Source organism: Schistocerca gregaria, chromosome 1, assembly GCF_023897955.1.
Source record: "Schistocerca gregaria isolate iqSchGreg1 chromosome 1, iqSchGreg1.2, whole genome shotgun sequence".
In the NCBI taxonomy this organism is placed as follows: Eukaryota; Metazoa; Arthropoda; class Insecta; order Orthoptera; family Acrididae; genus Schistocerca; species Schistocerca gregaria.
This window is the reverse complement of record NC_064920.1, coordinates 573,498,255-573,517,558: the sequence shown is the minus strand read 5'-3', so window position 1 is coordinate 573,517,558 and position 19,304 is coordinate 573,498,255. Positions and strand designations below refer to the sequence as shown.

The window sequence follows — 19,304 nt, the reverse complement described above, 5'->3', positions numbered from 1 at the left end:
TGTAAACACGGGTCGTGTAGAGACTACCGGTTTTCTGCCGGATGAAAAAATTCCTGGGTTATTCCCGGAGCTCCCGGTTGTCCCAGGTTGTAGACACCCTGTACTACTACCAATCTCTCTGTTATACAATATCGTGAAAAACTACCGCATCCTGCATGATGTTTAAATTTATTACTCCTCTGCGTTGACTCCATTCGCAACATATTTTCGTATCTACAAATGCTGCTAATGTACCTATACAAATACATCATTCTATGACACACATTTCAAGAGAGATGCATGAAAAATTGCCACAACATGCCTACATACGTACACGTACACGTACACACACACACACACACACACACACACACACACACACACACATTCATTAATACTTGTTTCATAGATCGTGAATGTGACTTTTGTTATGATGTGGAATGTGTGACTTTAACACAAATACATTTTGTGTTACTACTTCATACCTAAAAATTCATCTATTGAGTACAAGGAGCTTTCATTCAGAAATTCATTCAATTTGTTTTTAAATGTTGGTTGGCTATCTGTCAGCCTTTTAATGCTATTTGGCAAACGACCAAAGATTTTTGTGGCAGCATAATTCATCCCTTTCTGTGCCAAAGTCAGATTTAACCAAGAAAAGTGAAGATAATCCATTCTTCTAGTGTTGCAGCTATACACTTCGATGTTGTTTTTTAATTGGGATGGGTTATTAATTACAAATTTCAAAAGGGAATATATGTATTGCAAAGGTACTGCGAATATCCTGAATTCCTTAAATAAATATCTGCAAGGTGATCTTTGGTGGACTTCAGCTATTATTATGATTACATGCTTTTGTGCAATGAATACTTTTTCTCTTAATGATGCATTAACCCAAAATATCATACCATATGAAAAAAGTGAATGAAAATAGGCTTAGTAAGCTAATTTACTGATATGTTTATCACCGAAATTTGCAATAACCCTAATAGTGTAAGTAGCTGAACCTAACCATTTCATCAAATCATTGATGTGTCTCTTCCAATTCAATTTCTCATCAACTCACACATGCAGAAATTTTGAATATTCTGGCTTGGCAACAGACTTTTGTTCATATCTATATTTATCAATGGTGTTATGCCTTTTACTGTACAGAATGGTATGTACTGTGTTTTCTCAAAATTTAGTAAAGAGAACAACTTAATAATTTTCTGAAAGACATTATTTACAATTTCCTTGACTGATTTTTGTTTGTTGGGTGTGATTACTATACATATATCATCAGCAGAAAGAACTAGCTTTGCACCTTCATGAATTCAGAGTGGCAAGTCATTATTACATATAAAGAACAATAACAGACCCAAGACTGAACTCTCATTCTTGATACCTCCCCAGTTAAGAGGACTCAGCTGATTTTTGCAGACTATCTGTACTGTTAATTTCAACTTCCTGCATTCTTCCAGTAAAGTATGAATTAAACCATTTGTCCCATTCATACCACAATACTTTAGCTTATCTAGAAGAATTTCATGATTCACACAATCAAAAGCCTTTGAGTGAATACACAAAATATCCCAATGGGTAATGTTCAGATATTCAATGCATTTAATATTTGATCAATGAAATCATAGATAGCATTTTCTGTTGAAAAGCATTTCTGAAAACCAAACTGACATTTTGTTAGTACTACATTTTTACAGATACGTGATGCTACTCTTAAATACATTACTTTTTCAAGAATTTTGGATAAAGCTGTCAGAAGTGAGCGTAGTTGGAATCAGACCTATACCATTTTTAATGCAATGGTTTAACAATAGCATATTTCAGTCTATCTGAAAAAATACCCTGCTTCAGTGAGCTACTTCATACGTGGCTGAGAATCTTACTTATCAATGGGAACATGCTTTTAGTACTTTGTTGGAAATGCCATCAGTTCCCTGTGAGCTTTTACTTTTGAGTGAACTTATTATTTTCCTAATTTCAGTAGGAGAGATGAGGTGAATTTCAATTTCATCAAATTACATAGGTATTGCCTCTTCCATACAGTGATTACAGAAAAATGTTTTCTACTTCTGACTTCTTGTTAACAAACTTCTCATTGAGTTTGGTAGAAATGCAGTCCTCCTGGGTTCTTGGTCCCCGTTTCCCTTTTAACAATATTCCAAATCATTTTACTTTTACCATCAGATTTGCTAATTTCAGACAATGCACATACTTCTGGACATTTTAACTTTTCTAAATACAGTGCAGTAGTTTTTATAATGTTGAACTGTTTGTGGATCATTACTGCTTCTGGATATAAGATGCATAACACTTTTTGTTTGAAAGATATTTTTATCCCTTTAGTAAGCCATGGCTTTTTAGATGATTTCTTACACCACTTACACCATTGCCTCCGAATTTTGCTGTTGGCACTACACACGCTGGCAGATGACATTCTGCCACACCCACACCCTGCCACTGGATAGTCACATTGTGTACAATGATTCGTCACCCACACACAACGGTTTTCCACTGTTCAATCGTCCAATGCTTATTTTCCTTATACCAAGCCCGGCATCGTTCGGCATTTACGGGCGTGACGTGTGGCTTATGAGCACAACCATGAAATCCTAGTTTTGTCACCTCCGGCCTAACTCTTATAGTACTTGCAGTGGATGCTGATGAAGTTTGGAATTCCTGTGTCTGAATAGATGTCTGCCAATTACACATTATGACCCTCTTCAACTGTCAGTGGCCTCTGTTAGTCAACAGACAAGGTTGGCCTGTACGATTTTGTGCTGTATGTGTCCGTTCACATTTCCATTTCACTATCCCATCGGAAACAGTGAACCTAGGAATATTTAGGAGTGTGTAAATCTCATATGCAGGCGTATGACACAAGTGACACCCAATCACCTGACCACATTCGAAGTTCCGGGGAGTACCCCATTCTGCTCTCTCACAATGTCTAATGACTACTGAGGTCACTGATATGGAGTACCTGGCAGGAGGTGGCAACACAATGCACCTAATATGCAAAACTTATGGTTTTGGGGCCATCCGGATACTCTTTATCAAATAGTGTGTGCCATTTATAAATAATATAAAGTGTACGTAAGTCAATCGGTAGTATCTTTATTAGCCAAAAATCAGTCAACACAAGTGCATTACTCTTGCCATTATCAGTGCCCTAACAATTTCTTCAGTGCTTAATAGCAGTGGCTTCAAAACCAGTTGACTGCTGAAGGTTTTTTTAACACAAAAAGCCACCTACATTACATGACTTCTGAAATTTTTCTGGTATATTTCTTCTTCCACTAATTTTCGGATTTGCAGACAGATCCCATCAACATTCTGCCATGATATTTCGGCCCAGAAACATCTGGCCATCCTCAGGTGAGTAGACGAAGTACTAAAGAGACCTGAAGTAGTCACGGTATTTACAGCAGACTCTGCACATATGAATTGTACTGGCAGTTTACGGTGCATGAGTTAGGAGGTGACATGTGCGAGGCAGCCAAGGTGTGTGTGCTGCCCTCAGTGGTGAAATAAGAAGAAACTAATTGCTGCGTATCAACTGAGAATGTCGGTTCCATTGTGATCGTATAATTTTACTAGTAGAGTTACAATTTTTATCCAGCTGAAAGCCATTATCACAATTCATTAAATTACCAGAAAGACATATTTCCATGGATTCTTTAATTACAGAGCCCCAGAAGCTGGAAACTGGTGTTAAAATTTTGGTATTATTGTATTCCAATGAATAACTCATGGAAATGCAATGTTCTGCCACTGCTGATCTTAAAGGTCACCGCAGACACGTGTCTTTCATGTTCTACGCAGTGTTCCTACACTATTTGCATTGTCTGACCTATATATGCAGAGCCACACTCACAGGGACTTGAACAAACACCTGCCTTCCTCATTTGTAAATCGTCTTTAACGACTGAGGCCTTGATTTTTGTTGGTGGATGGAAAATGACATAAATATTATTCTTCCTAAGCAATCTGCCTATTTTAGAAGACATGTTCCTGGCATATGGAAGGAACATAGTTGATTTATAGTCATCTTCAGTCTCCTCAGATTTTTGCTTCTTGTTATTGTAATAGTGCATGGCCTTCCGGTGGCCATTAAGTCAACAGGGACTTCTTCATATGCCTTTCCACTGTTGAGTGTAATTACCTTATCACTTTTGTTTCACTCTACTGTGTCCTTATAATGACCTAAGTAAATTTCTACTTTGTATGTAAATTGAAGTTGGAGAGGGGAAGAAAGGAAAGGAGGAGGGCGGGAGGAGGGGGGGAGATCACTGCTGTGAAGATGCACTGGAACATTACAAGGAATCATCCACAACAAATGAAAATGTGTACCGGACCAGGATTCAAACCCAGGCTCTCCTGCTTACTAGGTAGGTGCGGTAATCACTACGACATCTGGGACACTGTATTATCGCAACTGCACGGACCATCTTGGCTTGCCTCACGGCCGATCAACAATCCCGTAGAGCGCCACCTATCTACAGCCACTTTCCATTTCCTTCACATTTGCTCTTCTGAGGTTCCCACAGGAGGTCGGATGTATTTGTGCATCCGTACTGAAGAAAATGGATTCATTACCCAGCTAGGCCTATCAAATTATATGAATGTCTGGCGTCTGTTAAAGAACAGACATCACACATTCATATAAATCTTCTTTGGTTGTGAACAGGTTTGAGGAGTGCATCTTCTTCTGCTTATTTTCCTATGCCTTTGCAACACGAAACTTTCAAAAATAAATACTGCTTTCTATTATGTACAATTAATATCTGTTGTCAAAGCATAATAATCATGTCGATTCCTCATTCTGCTCTGTTGCCAAGTGTGTTTAGTGCTAATTTACCTGAACACTGAATGTCATTCACTTTATCCAAATTCAGTGCTACACAACACAGTGTATCTGTGAACAGCATTCATTTTTTGCAATAAGGTAAAACTTGATCTCCTGTCAGTGAAATTTATACAAATAGCCCTGCAAGTCATTGAAGTAGTCAGTGAATGTTGTAACTGGATATTCACAAGATTAATATGACACAGGAATAATTTCTGCAGTCCTGGACATTTTACAATTCTCTTAAAACTGTTTTCAAAGTACTGTTGAAGCAAGTCACTGGCAGATTCTTTACATGGGCTATCCCATTCACTTTCTGTCATAATGTTGTTTTATCAAGTATTTCAATCTAGAGTAGCTATCTGCATTTCTCAAAGAACTAAAATAAAATTTTTAAAGTCATATTTTAGTCATTTATAACCTGAAAATGAGTAACAGCTCAAATCTGATGCAAATAATGTCAACCATTAAATATTTCTTGGAGAAGTAGCTGCTGGTAGAGAGAGCAATAGCCCAAACTTTCAAGCTCTTTAATAGCAAAAAATATATAATTCTCATTTTCAGCAAATGTATTCCTATTGTTCGAAAGTATTCTAAAAATTAATGGAAATGTCTAAAAACAGGCAAATTTATGCAATAGAAACACACACACACACACACACACACACACACACACACACACACACACACACACGCGCGCGCACACAATATTGTCTCCACAAAAACCATTAGTGGCTTCTACCTAAATACAAATGCAACAACACAGATCAATTAATAAAACATAATACTGCAAATTAAAATGAAAATTATCAGCTCACCTGAGGGTTCTAGAAGGTATCCAACTGGCGTGAGTGTTACACCTTCTACTGTCCAGTCTGTGTGGCTGATTCTAAATACTTGACAGGCTGGAAGTTTCTGAATGTTGCTATAAACAGCCACAAGCATAGTGCATTCCTGAAAAATCAGGGAAGATATATTGAAATTATATAGAAAGAAATCTGCTTACAGGATTCAAGTTAAATATCTACCTTTGACAGAATCCTGTTTTGAAAGCCAGTCAATCTTTAGCAATCTTTCACATTGAATATGTCCAATAAATTCTTATAACAACTAGGGAATAGCAATTCACGTTGCATCCCTTTCTTCACAATTTCCATAAATACAGGTTCTTTCAATAAGATTTACTTGATTTCACAAGACTATATCATCTTCATAAATAAAGATAGAAACCCGGGGTAAATTTTAACTTACACAGTGAACTATGAGTGTCGTGTTTCCAAAAGAACCATTTGACTTTACAAGGGTTTATCTTTTACGTGCATGCACAATGTAACTCTTTAGACTGGGTATCAGATTTACTAAACAATCTGGTCGGTTGTTGAGTTCTTAATCTCATGCTGCTGGGTATCTCTCTCATTGGTTGAGTTTTCATGCTCTGTTTTAGTGAATAATACTTATAATTGAACATCAAACTTCAAACTACTCTCTGTGATACCTACACATACACAATATCTTAACCATAGACTAATAAAGGATGTCCCAGAAGACAGGAACACTCATTTGAAACAAAAAACTCCCAATGGACATATGGCCTATTCCAAATGCTTCCTGAGGTACAACACATTTAACGCACATTTCTTTTTGGGCTGCTGGCGCACACACACACACACACACACACACACACACACACACACACACACACACATCTCTCACCCACTCAATCTCACTGATGTTTCGCTATAGGTTGGTTGGTTTGTGGGATTAAAGGGACAAGACTGCTACGGTCATCGGTCCCTTTTTCCAAATTCTAAAAACACCTACAGAGAATAAAAACGATTAACAGAATAGATCACAGATGACACAGAACAAGAGAAACTTAGACGAAGACCAGACAAGACGAACTAAAATCACACAGAGTGTGGCGGTGGCTGGCCAACCATAGAAACAAAAAACGAAAAGCCAACCATTGAGAAACAAATTAAAAACTCAGATTAAAATCGTAGGCCAAAGGCCAGAATCAACACCAAAGAACATAACACACACTCAGATTAAACAATAAAAAGCCCCTGCCCGAATAAAACGTAAAACTAAGCCAGCCATAGCAGGGTCATCAGATAAAAGGGCAGGGAGCGTATCAGGTAGCGCAAATGTCTGCCTGACCACAGCTAAAAGGGGGCAGGCCAACAAAATGTGGGCAACCGTCAAAGCCGCCCCACAGCGACATAGAGGAGGGTCCTCCCGCCGCAGTAAGTAACTGTGTGTCAGCCACGAGTGGCCAGTGCGGAGCCGGCAAAGGACTACTGGGTCCCTGCGAGTGGCTCGCAGGGATGACCGCCACGCAGCTGTCGTCTCCTTGACAGAACGGAGTTTATGACGCGTGGTCAGTTTGCGCCATTCAACGTCCCATAGCGCAAAAACTTTGCAGCTTAAGACTGCCCTCATGTCAGTCTCTGGGAGGTCAACGTCCACAGATGGTTTACTCGTGGCCTCTTTTGCCAGGTGGTCAGCATGTTCATTGCTCGCGATATCAACATGACCGGGGGCCACACAAAGACCTCAGAGAGGGCGCAACAGGTAACAGTATGCAGGGACTCTTGGATAGCCATCACCAGACAAGAATGAGGGAAACACTGGTGGATAGCTTGTAAACAGCTCACGGAATCGCTACAGATTATGAAGGACTCACCTGAGCCGGAGCGGATACACTCTAGGGTACAAAAGATGGCAATCAGCTCAGCAGTGTAAACGCTGCAGCCAGCCGGCAATGAACGTTGTTCAGAATGATCCCCTAGAGTTAGCGCATAACCGGCACAACCAGCAACCATCGAGCCGTCAGTGTAAACAATACCAGAGCCCTGATACGTTGCGAGGAGGGAAAGAAAGTGGCAGCGGAAGGCCTCCAGAGGGACTGCGTCCTTCGGGCCCTGTGCCAATTCCAGCTGAAGGCGACGGCGAGGATCACACTACGGGGGTGTACGCAGAGGCGCACTGAAAGGAGGCACAAGAGGTAAAGCCCCAAGCCCAGAGACAAGCTCACAGATGCGGACCGCGATTGTACATCCAGATCTGGGCCAACGTTCTGGAAGATGGACGTGCGACTCTGGGAATAGTAGACGAGAGTTAGGATGCCCAAGCAAGCTAAAAACATGGGCAGCATGCTGCTCACAGGGCTGGTCCGGAAGGCACCAGCGGGAAGTCATATCCCGCTGTGTAGGATTGGGTCCAGCACCCGCAACACAGATGGGGAAGCTGAGCCATAAGCCAAGCTCCCATAATCCAGACGGGACTGGATTAACACCTGGTAGAGCCGTAACAGGGTAGATCGGTCAGCGTCCCAGCTGGTGTGGCTCAAGCATCTCAGAGCATTTAGATGCTGCCAACAGGTCCGTTTAAGCTGCCGAATATGAGGCAGCCAAGTCAACCGGGCATCAAAAACTACACCCAAAAACCTATGGGTTGCCACCACAGCAAGAAGTTCATCGTCAAGATAAAGCCACGGTTCGGGATGACTGTTCGGCACCGGCAGAAATGCATAACAAGCCGAAAACTGAAAACCATGCGCTACAGCCCAAGACTGCGCCTTGCGGATTGCGCCCTGTAGCTGACGTTCAGTGGCTGCAATGCCAATAGAGCTATAGTAAAGGCAGAAGTTGTCAGCATACAGGGAAGTGGAGACAGAATTTCCCACCACTGCAGTGAGCCCATTTATTGCAATTAAAAACAGGCAGACACTGAGGACAGATCCCTGTGGTACACCGTTCTCCTGGACTCAGGAGGAACTATGGGAGGCTGCGACTTGCACGCAGAAGGTACGATACGACAGAATATTGCAGATAAAGATTGGCAGAGGGCCCGAAAACCCCATCCACGAAGCGTAGAAAGGATGTGATGATGCCATGTCGTATCGTACGCCTTCCGCACGTCGAAAGAGACAGCGACTTGGTGCTGGCGGTGGGCAAAGGCAGTACGGATGGCCGACTCGAGGCTCACCAGATTGTCGGCGGCGGAGCAGCCTTTACGGAACCCGCCCTGAGACGGAGCCAGAAGGCCCCAAGAATACAGTACCGACTCGTGGCGAGTGGCGATAACATATTAGACCTTCTGGTGACAAACAGACCCGAACTATTTGAATCAGTTAATGCAGAACAGGGAATCAGCGATCATAAAGCGGTTACTGCATCGATGATTTCAGCCGTAAATAGAAATATTAAAAAAGGTAGGAAGATTTTTCTGTTTAGCAAAAGTGACAAAAAGCAGATTTCAGAGTACTTGGTGGCTCAACACAAAAGTTTTGTCTCAAGTACAGACAGTGTTGAGGATCAGTGGACAAAGTTCAAAACCATGGTACAATATGCGTTAGATGAGTATGTGCCAAGCAAGATCGTAAGAGATGGGAAAGAGCCACCGTGGTACAACAATCGAGTTAGAAAACTTCTGCGGAAGCAAAGGGAACTTCACAGCAAACATAAACATAGCCAAAGCCTTGCAGACAAACAAAAATTATGCGAAGCGAAATGCAGTGTGAGGAGGGCTATGCGAGAGGCTTTCAATGAATTCGAAAGTAAAGTTCTATGTACTGACTTGGCAGAAAATCCTAAGAAATTTTGGTCCTATGTCAAAGCGGTAGGTGGATCAAAACAAAATGTCCAGACACTCTGTGACCAAAATGGTACTGAAACAGAGGATGACAGACTAAAGGCCGAATTACTAAATGTCTTCTTCCAAAGCTGTTTCACAGAGGAAGACTGCACTGTGCTTCCTTCTCTAGATTGTCGCACAGTTGACAAAATGGTAGATATCGAAGTAGATGACAGAGGGATAGAGAAACAATTAAAATCGCTCAAAAGAGGAAAGGCCGCTGGTCCTGATGGAATACCAGTTCGATTTTACACAGAGTACGCGAAGGAACTTGCCCCCCTTCTTGCAGCGGTGTACCGTAGGTCTCTAGAAGAGCGAAGCGTTCCAAAGGATTGGAAAAGGGCACAGGTAATCCCCGTTTTCAAGAAGGGACGTCGAACAGATGTGCAGAACTATAGACCTATATCTCTAACGTCGATCAGTTCTAGAATTTTGGAACACGTATTATGTTCAAGTATAATGACTTTTCTGGAGACTAGAAATCTACTCTGTAGGAATCAGCATGGGTTTCGAAAAAGACGGTCGTGTGAAACCCAGCTCGCGCTATCCGTCCACGAGACTCAGAGGGCCTTAGACATGGATTCACAGGTAGATGCCGTGTTTCTTGACTTCCGCAAGGCGTTTGACACAGTTCCCCACCGTCGTTTAATGAACAAAGTAAGAGCATATGGACTATCAGATCAATTGTGTGATTGGATTGAGGAGTTCCTAGATAACAGAACGCAGCATGTCATTCTCAATGGAGAGAAGTCTTCCGAAGTAAGAGTGATTTCAGGTGTGCCGCAGGGGAGTGTCATAGGACCGTTGCTATTCACAATATACATAAATGACCTGGTGGATGACATCGGAAGTTCACTGAGGCTTTTTGCAGACGATGCTGTGGTGTATCGAGAGGTTGCAACAATGGAGAATTGTACTGAAATGCAGGAGGATCTGCAGCGAATTGACGCATGGTGCACAGAATGGCAATTGAATCTCAATGTAGACAAGTGTAATGTGATGTGAATACATAGAAAGATAGGTCCCTTATCATTTAGCTACAAAACAGCAGGTCAGCAACTGGAAGCAGTTAATTCCATAAATTATCTGGGAGTACTCATTAGGAGTGATTTAAAATGGAATGATCATATAAAGTTGATCGTCGGTAAAGCAGATGCCAGACTGAGATTCATTGGAAGAATCCTAAGGAAATGCAATCTGACAACAAAGGAAGTAGGTTACAGTACGCTTGTTCGCCCAATGCTTGAATACTGCTCAGCAGTGTGGGATCCGCACCAGGTAGGGTTGATAGAAGAGATAGAGAAGATCCAACGGAGAGCAGCGCGCTTCGTTACAGGATCATTTAGTAATTGCGAAAGCGTTACGGAGATGATAGATAAACTCCAGTGGAAGACTCTGCAGGAGAGATGCTCAGTAGCTCGGTACGGGCTTTTGTTAAAGTTTCGAGAACATACCTTCACCGAAGAGTCAAGCAGTATATTGCTCCCTCCTACGTATATCTTGCGAAGAGACCACGAGGATGAAATCAGAGAGATTAGAGCCCACACAGAAGCATACCGACAATCCTTCTTTCCACGTACAATACGAGACTGGAATAGAAGGGAGAACCGATAGAGGTACTCAGGGTACCCTCCGCCACACACCGTCAGGTGGCTTGCGGAGTATGGATGTAGATGTAGATGTAGATGTACCCAGTTCAAATGCCGGCTCACCATCCGTTCAAGCAACTTGCAAAGAACTTTGGTGAGGCTAATGGGACGGTAGCTGTCCACCTCCAAAGGCTTCTTCCCAGGTTTCAGAATAGGGATAACAATACTTTCCCGCCATTGCGACGGAAACTCACCCTCGGCCCAAATATGTTTGTAAAGGTCGAGGAACCATCACTGACAGGCCACTGAAAGCTGTTTCAGCATCTGACAGTGGATGCTATCTGGCCCAGGAGTGGTACCAGGACAAGCGGCAAGGGCACTGTGAAATTCTTACTCACTGAATGGAACATTGTAGGATTCAGGATGGTGGGTGCAAAAAGAAAGGCACCGCCGTTCCATCCGCTCTTTAATGGAGCAGAAGGCTAGTGGGTAATTGGAAGAAGTGGAACTCAGAGCAAAATGCTCGGCGAAACTGTTGGCAATTTCGTCGAAGTCTGTACAAACTGCTCCATTCAGTGAGAGCGCAGGGACGCTGACAGGAGTCCAATAGCCATAGAGACGTCTGATCTTGGCCCAGACCTGTGATGGAGAGACATGGAGGCCAATGGTGGACACATACCGCTCCCAGCATTCCTGCTTGCTGTGGCGGATAAGGGGGCGGGCCCGCGCACGCTTCCGTTTGAAGGTGATGAGGTGTTCAACGCAGGGATGTCGCTTGTGATGCTGTAGCGCCCGCCGGCGATCTTTAATCGCCTCAGCGATCTCAGACGACCACCAAGGCACAGTCCTCCTCTGAGGGGACCCAGAATAACGGGGAATGGAAGATCCTGTGGCAGTAATGATGCTGGTGGTGACTGATTGAACCACCGCATCTATGTCATCATTAGAGAGAGGCTCAATAGCGGCAGTGGAGGAAAACAAGTCCCAGTCAGCCTTATTCATAGCCCAACTGCTAGGGCGGCCAGAAGAGTGATGCTATGGCAGTGACAGAAAGATCAGAAAGTGGTCACTACCACACAGGTCGTCATGCACTCTCCATTGGACAGACGGTAAGAGGCTAGGGCTGCAGATCAAAAGGTCAATGGCGGAGTATGTACCATGCACCACACTGAAGTGTGTGAAGGCACCATCATTTAAAATGGAAAGATCGAGCTGCGCCAATAAATGCTCGATGGTAGTGCCTTGACCTGTTGCCAATGACCCACCCCACAGAGGGTTATGGGCATTGAAGTCACCCAGTAACAAGAAAGGAGGTGGCAATTGGGCTATCAGCGCAGCCAGGACATGCTGCGCAACATCACCATCCGGTGGAAAGTAAAGACTGCAGATGGCAACAGCCTGTGGCGTCTCCACACCCGAACAGCGACAGCCTCTAAAGGTGTTTGGAGAGGGACAGACTCGCTGTGCAGAGAGTGAAGGACATAGAGGCAGATGCCACCAGACACCCTTTCATAAGCTGCCCAGTTCTTATAATAACCCCGATAGCCATGGAGGGCGGAGGTTCGCATTGCTGGAAACCAAGTTTCCTGAAGAGCAATGCAGAAGAAAGGGTGAAGCCTGATAAGTTGTCGAAGCTCAGCTAGATGGTGGAAGAAACTGCTGCAGTTCCACTGGAGGATGATATTGTCCATGGCTGAGAAAGGTGTGAAGGGACTGGGAAGGCAATTTACACCGTTTGTTCACTCGCTGCCACCGATTCAGTACCCGTGTGAGTGACATCCATGGTGTCTCAGGGACCGGTGAGATCAAGGTCCTCAGCGGGCGCCAGAATCCTCAGACGCAGAGCTCGAAGGGAGTGGTGGGTTCAGTGCCACTGCAAGGCCTTTGGCCTTAGAGGTCTTGCGCTTGGACTTCTCCGCTGAACATTGGGTTTCACCGGCTGGCATGGCTTCACCAAATCAGTCTCCAGGATGGAGGAGGATCGTGAAGCCCTATGACCGGCTGCTGGTGGGGACTTATGCCACTGTCGGGCGTTATCCATCCCGCTGGTGGAAGCGTGGGAAGGGAGGGTCCCAAGGGAACCCTTACAGGTGAGAGCAGCCGAAGAAGTTGGATGCTTCTCCGGCTGAGAAGTGGGGACAGACGTCCCCGATGGGTGGGAGGATGTTGCTCCTGAGGTAGGTGGTGCAGGAGCAACCGGTTGGGTAGAGCCCCCAAGGGCAAGGGTGCAGGAGGAGTTGTACTGCTCATTGAGTTGGCTGGAAGTCTCGAAACCAATGGGGCTAGCACAGTTGTTGTAGCAGCTGCGTAAGAAGATGTCATTCGCACAGGGTGTAGCCTGTCATATTTCCTTTTGGTCTCAGTATAGGTCATCCGGTCCATGGTCTTATATTCCATGATTTTGCGCTCTTTTTGAAACACTTTGCAGTCTGGCGAGCAAGGTGAATGTGCTCTCCACAGTTGACACAGATGGGAGGCGGGGCACATGGAGTATTGGGATGTGATGGGCATCCGCTATCTCGACATGTGAGGCTGGAAGTGCAGTGGGAAGACATATGACCGAACTTCCAGCACTGCATGAGGGGAGGGATATAGGGCTTGACGTCACAACAGCAGACCATCACCTTGACCTTCTCCGGTAATGTATCACCCTTGAAGGCCAAGATGAAGGCACCGGTAGCAATGTGATTGTCCCTCGGACCCCAATGAACTTGCCGGACGAAATGAGCACCTCTACACTCTCAGTTGGCGCGCAGCTCGTCATCAGACTGCAAAAGTAGGTCCCTATGGAAAATAACACCCTGGACCATATTTAAACTCTTATGTGGTGTAATGGTAACGTTAACATCCCCCAACTTGTCACAAGCAAGTAACCTGCGTGACTGGGTGGAGGATGCCGTTTGTATCAGTACTGACCCAGAACACATTTTGGACAAACCCTCCACCTCCCCAAACTTGTCCTCTAAATGCTCGTCGAAGAACTGAGGCTTTGTGGATAGAAAAGACTCCCGATCAGCTCTCGTGCAAACTAAGAACCGGGGCGAATAACTGTTACCTCCATCCTGAGACTTACGCTCCTCCCATGGCATGGCCAGGGAGGGGAACGTTTTCGGATCACACTTCTGAGCATTAAATTGAGCCCGAGAACACTTAGAGACTGCTGGCGGCTGGCCGCCAGTGAGAGATGATGTACCACGCTTCATTGCGGGTCATCTGCCCTGATGCCACCTACTCTGACCAAGGGCCCTCCCCACGGGTGCCACCCAGCCGCAGCAATAGCCACCTGGCAGGATGGCCACTGCCGGGAGTCCTGATGCCCCAGGAAGATGGGCATCTACTCGTTGGCATACATAGGGAGTTAACGGCGCAGGCGTCAGTAGAGCGATCCCCGTGTTGTCAGGGGGCCAAAACCAACAGGGTACATGGCGGCCCTACCACAACGGAGTGGCTACCGTGCTGGATGTTAGGTGACATCATGGTCCATGGTCGCCGTCAGTGCAGAAAGTGGTACTGCACAGCACAAGGTGGAAAGTGCACGCAGGAACGTATCCATGCCCAAGAGATAGCGAGCGGGCAGGACTGCGATGCAGTGACAAAGAAGCTGGCAAAAGGTCTGATCGCCAGATGGACACAATGCACCAAGTAAGGTGCCCTTCCCCAATCAGCTCGCTCTTCAGAAAAATTTTGAGAGATGGAGGTCAAACCCAACAGGGGCTATCACATAAGGCCAAAATGTTTGAGACTCCTTTTAGTCGCCTCTTACGATAAGCAGGAATACTGCGGGCCTATTCTTACCCCCGAACCCGCAGGGGGGTGTTTCACTATAGCCCGACCTACCTCATTGGTTTCAACTTCTTTGCTCGGATATCTTTCTGCCATTAAACTAGCTCAAACACACAGTTATCCATGCTGTGTTGTGAAAGAAGTGGTGCAAGTGATCAAGTATGTTTCTGAGAGAAGCATCAGTAGCTGTGTGTGTACACACACTGGCTAAAATACCACATAACTCCACTATTGAAGAATATTCAGATGTGGTGTATGTTCATGGCTTCTGAATAATAATGCTTCTTCTGCCATCTAAGAATAGCATAGGCACTTTCTGACACATTGAATTCTGATCATAGAGTGTTTACCAGTTTTCAGCCCACTGTATGTAACACATCTTCTTCCCGCTTCCCATTTTTGTTCAAAACACATAGTTCAACAGGAACAGCAATACATCACTGAAATGGTGCTGCGTAGTCCTGCTACAAGCACACAGTGTCTTTCTGCATGTACACTCATGTTCCGAAAAAACAGAATGCCTGGGACGACGAGAGATGGGATGTTCATACTCACAGCACATGAACACAAGTGTGTTCTGCAGAAATAAGTAGCATCTGAACCATGTTGGCCCACAGGTTCAAGGACAACACCGATATCACAGCGCAACATCACGTGCTGGTAAAATGTGCCTGCGGCTCTCACTGTCGTTATAAACTGGAGGTAATGGATAAGTGTGACTTGAGCATACATGCTGGATGCCTCACAAATACATGCACAAACTGTACTGTCAAATCAATCAGTTTGAAGGTGGGTACATTATTGGTATGAAACAATGTGATTCATCCATCTGGGAAATTTCTGCTCCTGTGGAGTGAAGTATTTTGGCAGTGCAAAGAGTGTCTGCAGAACGGTTCACGGAAGGTCGTAGAACATGACAAGATGGGTCAGATCGCACCACAAAGAGCAGCCCCCGAGAAGATCAACACCTCTTGCGAATGGCATTCCAGGACAGATCTGCGTCCTCCTTGGCTCTGACACAATGGTGGAGGAGTCAAACTCATCGTATACACTATCATGGGCAACAGTCTGTCGCTCTTTATTACAGCACGGGTTAAGTGCGCATCGTCCACCTCGCCGCCTACCTTGGCGAATGTGCAGAAACATGCTAAATGGCAATGGTGTAAGGAACGACAACACTGGGAACAAGAATGGCATCGGATGGTGTTTTCAGATAAATTCAGGTTCCATTTGTTTGAAAATGATGGCTGCATTTTGGTTTGCCACAGATGGGAGAATGGCATCACAGTTACTACATTCGCACAGGACATTCAGTGCCAACTCAAGGTCTTATGCTGGGGGATGCTATTGGGTACAACCACAAGTCACAGTTGGTACCTGTCCAGTGCACTCTGACCAGTGCAACCTACGTGAATGACATCCTGCAACCCATAGCCACATCCTTTCTACATAACATCCCAGATGCCATTTTTCAAAAAGACAATGCCCAACCTAATGTCACTGCATGAACATGTGCCTTCTTGGCGTCAGAGGATGTCAGCCTTTTGCCCCGACCCACCAGACTTGCTGCCAATCAAAGATGTGTGGGATAAGGTGAAACGATGGATGCAGCACTGTGACCCAATGCCATGCATAACAGGTGAACTTTGAAACCACTTGAATGCAGCAAATGCAACATGGATGGCTATACCACAGAATGCCATTCACACCTTATATGTGTTGCCATCACACATGGAACAAGTTGTCAGGGCACATGGCAGACCCTGTGCTACTAGCCAACAGGACACATGTTGAAGCGAGGTGAATGAAATGCTGATCATTTCTGCAGAATGTACTTATGTACATGTCCTGTGAATGTGAATGTCCTGTCTCTAGTCATTCAAGGTGATCATTTTTTTTTCTTAAAAGCAATTCATGAATGTCTGACGAATACAAGCACAGCAAACATTACATGCAGAAAACTTTCATGCATTTCACATATGGTACATCCACAATCTTCACATTGGCAAAAATGTCACAAAATTTAAATTTTGTTACTGGTTAAATGGCAATCTTCATTTGCTTTATTGTGAACTGTACAACCGCTGTAATGAGATGTTATGATAGTGCTTAGCAGTGAATGAATTAAAAATACATATTTTTCAATGGATATTTTGTAAATGCCTGTTGTAATGTTTACTAACTGTTGTACATATGTAAACGTAATAGTGAACTGAACAATATACAAAATAAATAACAATGTACATTAAATGTTTTCTTTCTCAAAAACCATTCAGTATACAGCATATCTCCATATTAAGTTTTCTGCTTCAAATGAACATTCTTGTCATGTCACTGAACATTGATCCTTCCACCTGGGACACCTCGCATAGCAAGTTTGTTGAAATGTTGTAATTACAACCATGCTTGAAAACACTCAATAATTCAAAACAGACTGCGAAGCAATTTAAATAACACTAGTGCTCATTCTAGTCTGAATATGACCATAAAATTTAATTATCTATCTACACTATCGCAGACAGAAAACCAATTACCTATTTTAGAATTTATACTGCATCAGGAAGTTTAGTGGATAGATAACCCAGAATACATTTCATTTCATTTCATTTCATTTCATTTCATAGTTTGCCAAACATGTCACACTGTGTTAATATTAAAATATGAAACATTTAAATTGCATCACATTTCTCAAGTCCAAAACAGCCGCCAATTGTAAAAATCATCCCATACTTCTGCGAGATTGTCTACTTTTGTGAGGTTAGGCTACCATGCAGCCAATGGTCTAATTCAAGATCCTTATGCCCCTTACAGCCACCTCACAATAGAAACATTCCACTGTTAAGAAATGCTTTTACATGCAAGTGCATCTGTTTAAGTAGACAATACAAATCTCCTTTTGATGGTGTGTCAGCACCAGCTCAATAAGACGAACAATGATTAATGAATGAGTGAGCAAGCAAGTTGGTTGCACCACAAGCAAGCTAATTGCACTAGTGAGACCCCTGTTGGCAATCACATGAACTGGCAACTTATGACTGGCTGTTTAGTTTCAATGCACAAGTTAAAATTTACCATAAATTTCTATATTCCTTTATGTAGAAGATGCAGTCTTGTGAAATCAGATGAATCATTTTGGAATACCTCATACATCATTACTGATATAACAAAAATTTCAACAACTGGCAGGCTGAAGAACTGATTACTCTGAAGAAAACTGGACAAGAGGAATGGTTGAGTACAGGCAGTCAGGAGACAAGTGGACAATATGATTAGCTGAACTGTATAGCATCACATCTTGAAAAAAGTAATGTAAATTACTTTGATGATGGATGACAACAATGGAGCAGAGAATTGTAATTACTATTATCTCTTTATCATAGTATAAGAAAAGATTTCATTGTCTTCTTCTTCTTCTTCTTCTTCTTTCTTCTTCTTCTTCTTCCGTGCCTGGTTGGTTCCGATGGTACATTTTGATTACGGTCTGTTAAGAATTGTTTCTACTATATGTAGAATTTCTGCTAAATATATGTGTCAGTATTTAATGCAGTATGTGTTTTTGTTAATAGCAAGAAAGTACCTTCCCTGTCCCCTTTATTTAATTAATTATGTAACAGTTAAATGTTGCCCTGGCCATTTTTAACTGCATTGTTGAAGCAACGCCATTGCTATTAAAATTGATAAGACTTTCTTCATAGCTATTTAATTCTGAAAATATTGAAAGGATTTAGCCTCAGTAAATATAAAACGGTGTCATAATACTTTCCATTTCATTTTAGGCCAGAGGTACATTTTTATTGAAAGGAATTATTTTAATTGTGTACGCTGCCCTTGCAGGTAGGCAGTTATACTGGAGCATCAAGCCTCACAGAGAAAAATAATTGTTTGAATGTTATATTAAATTTGCTTACCACGTAACATTACACAAAGGTATTTTTTTTTTTTTTTATCCATCGCCAGTAAGACGGATGTTTTCACGTTGGAATATGCATGATATTTCTGGCCATAGCACACAGAGAAAATTTAGCCGTGGGTTTTAATGAACAAAAGAGAGATTTTCCTTAAACATTTTCATTCCAAATTAACAGAACATTTTTTCTCTCTTTTCAGAAAAAGTAAGTTATGCGATAACCGGTGTCCAATGAGTGGCGCCAGTTATCGCGTAACCTTTTTTCAAAAGAGAATGAAATAAATTATTCTGATAATTGGAAATCTACATCTACATGACTTCTCTGGAATTCACATGTTAATGCTTGGCAGAGGGTTCATCGAACCACAATCATATTATCTCTCTACCATTCCACTCCCTAACAGCGCGCTGGAAAAACGAACACCTAAACCTTTCTGTTCGAGCTCTGTTCTCTCGTATTTTATTTTGATGATCATTCCTACCTATGTAGGTTGGGCTCAACAAAATATATTCGCATTCGGAAGATAACGTTGGTGACTGAAATTTTGTAAAAAGATCT

The 19,304-nt window shown here is 43.2% G+C and overlaps 1 protein-coding gene across 2 annotated transcripts in view; it reads right to left on the bottom strand.

The window, feature by feature from the left end:
• The window catches only part of LOC126356558 (dipeptidyl peptidase 9), a 196,461-nt gene that overhangs the window by 52,052 nt on the left and 125,105 nt on the right, over positions 1 to 19,304 (bottom strand). For both annotated transcript variants that reach the window (XM_050007380.1, XM_050007381.1), the window contains one exon: positions 5,647 to 5,782. In XM_050007380.1, coding sequence (XP_049863337.1) covers positions 5,647 to 5,782 — 136 coding nt within the window. The remainder of the gene's footprint in view (positions 1 to 5,646; positions 5,783 to 19,304) is intronic.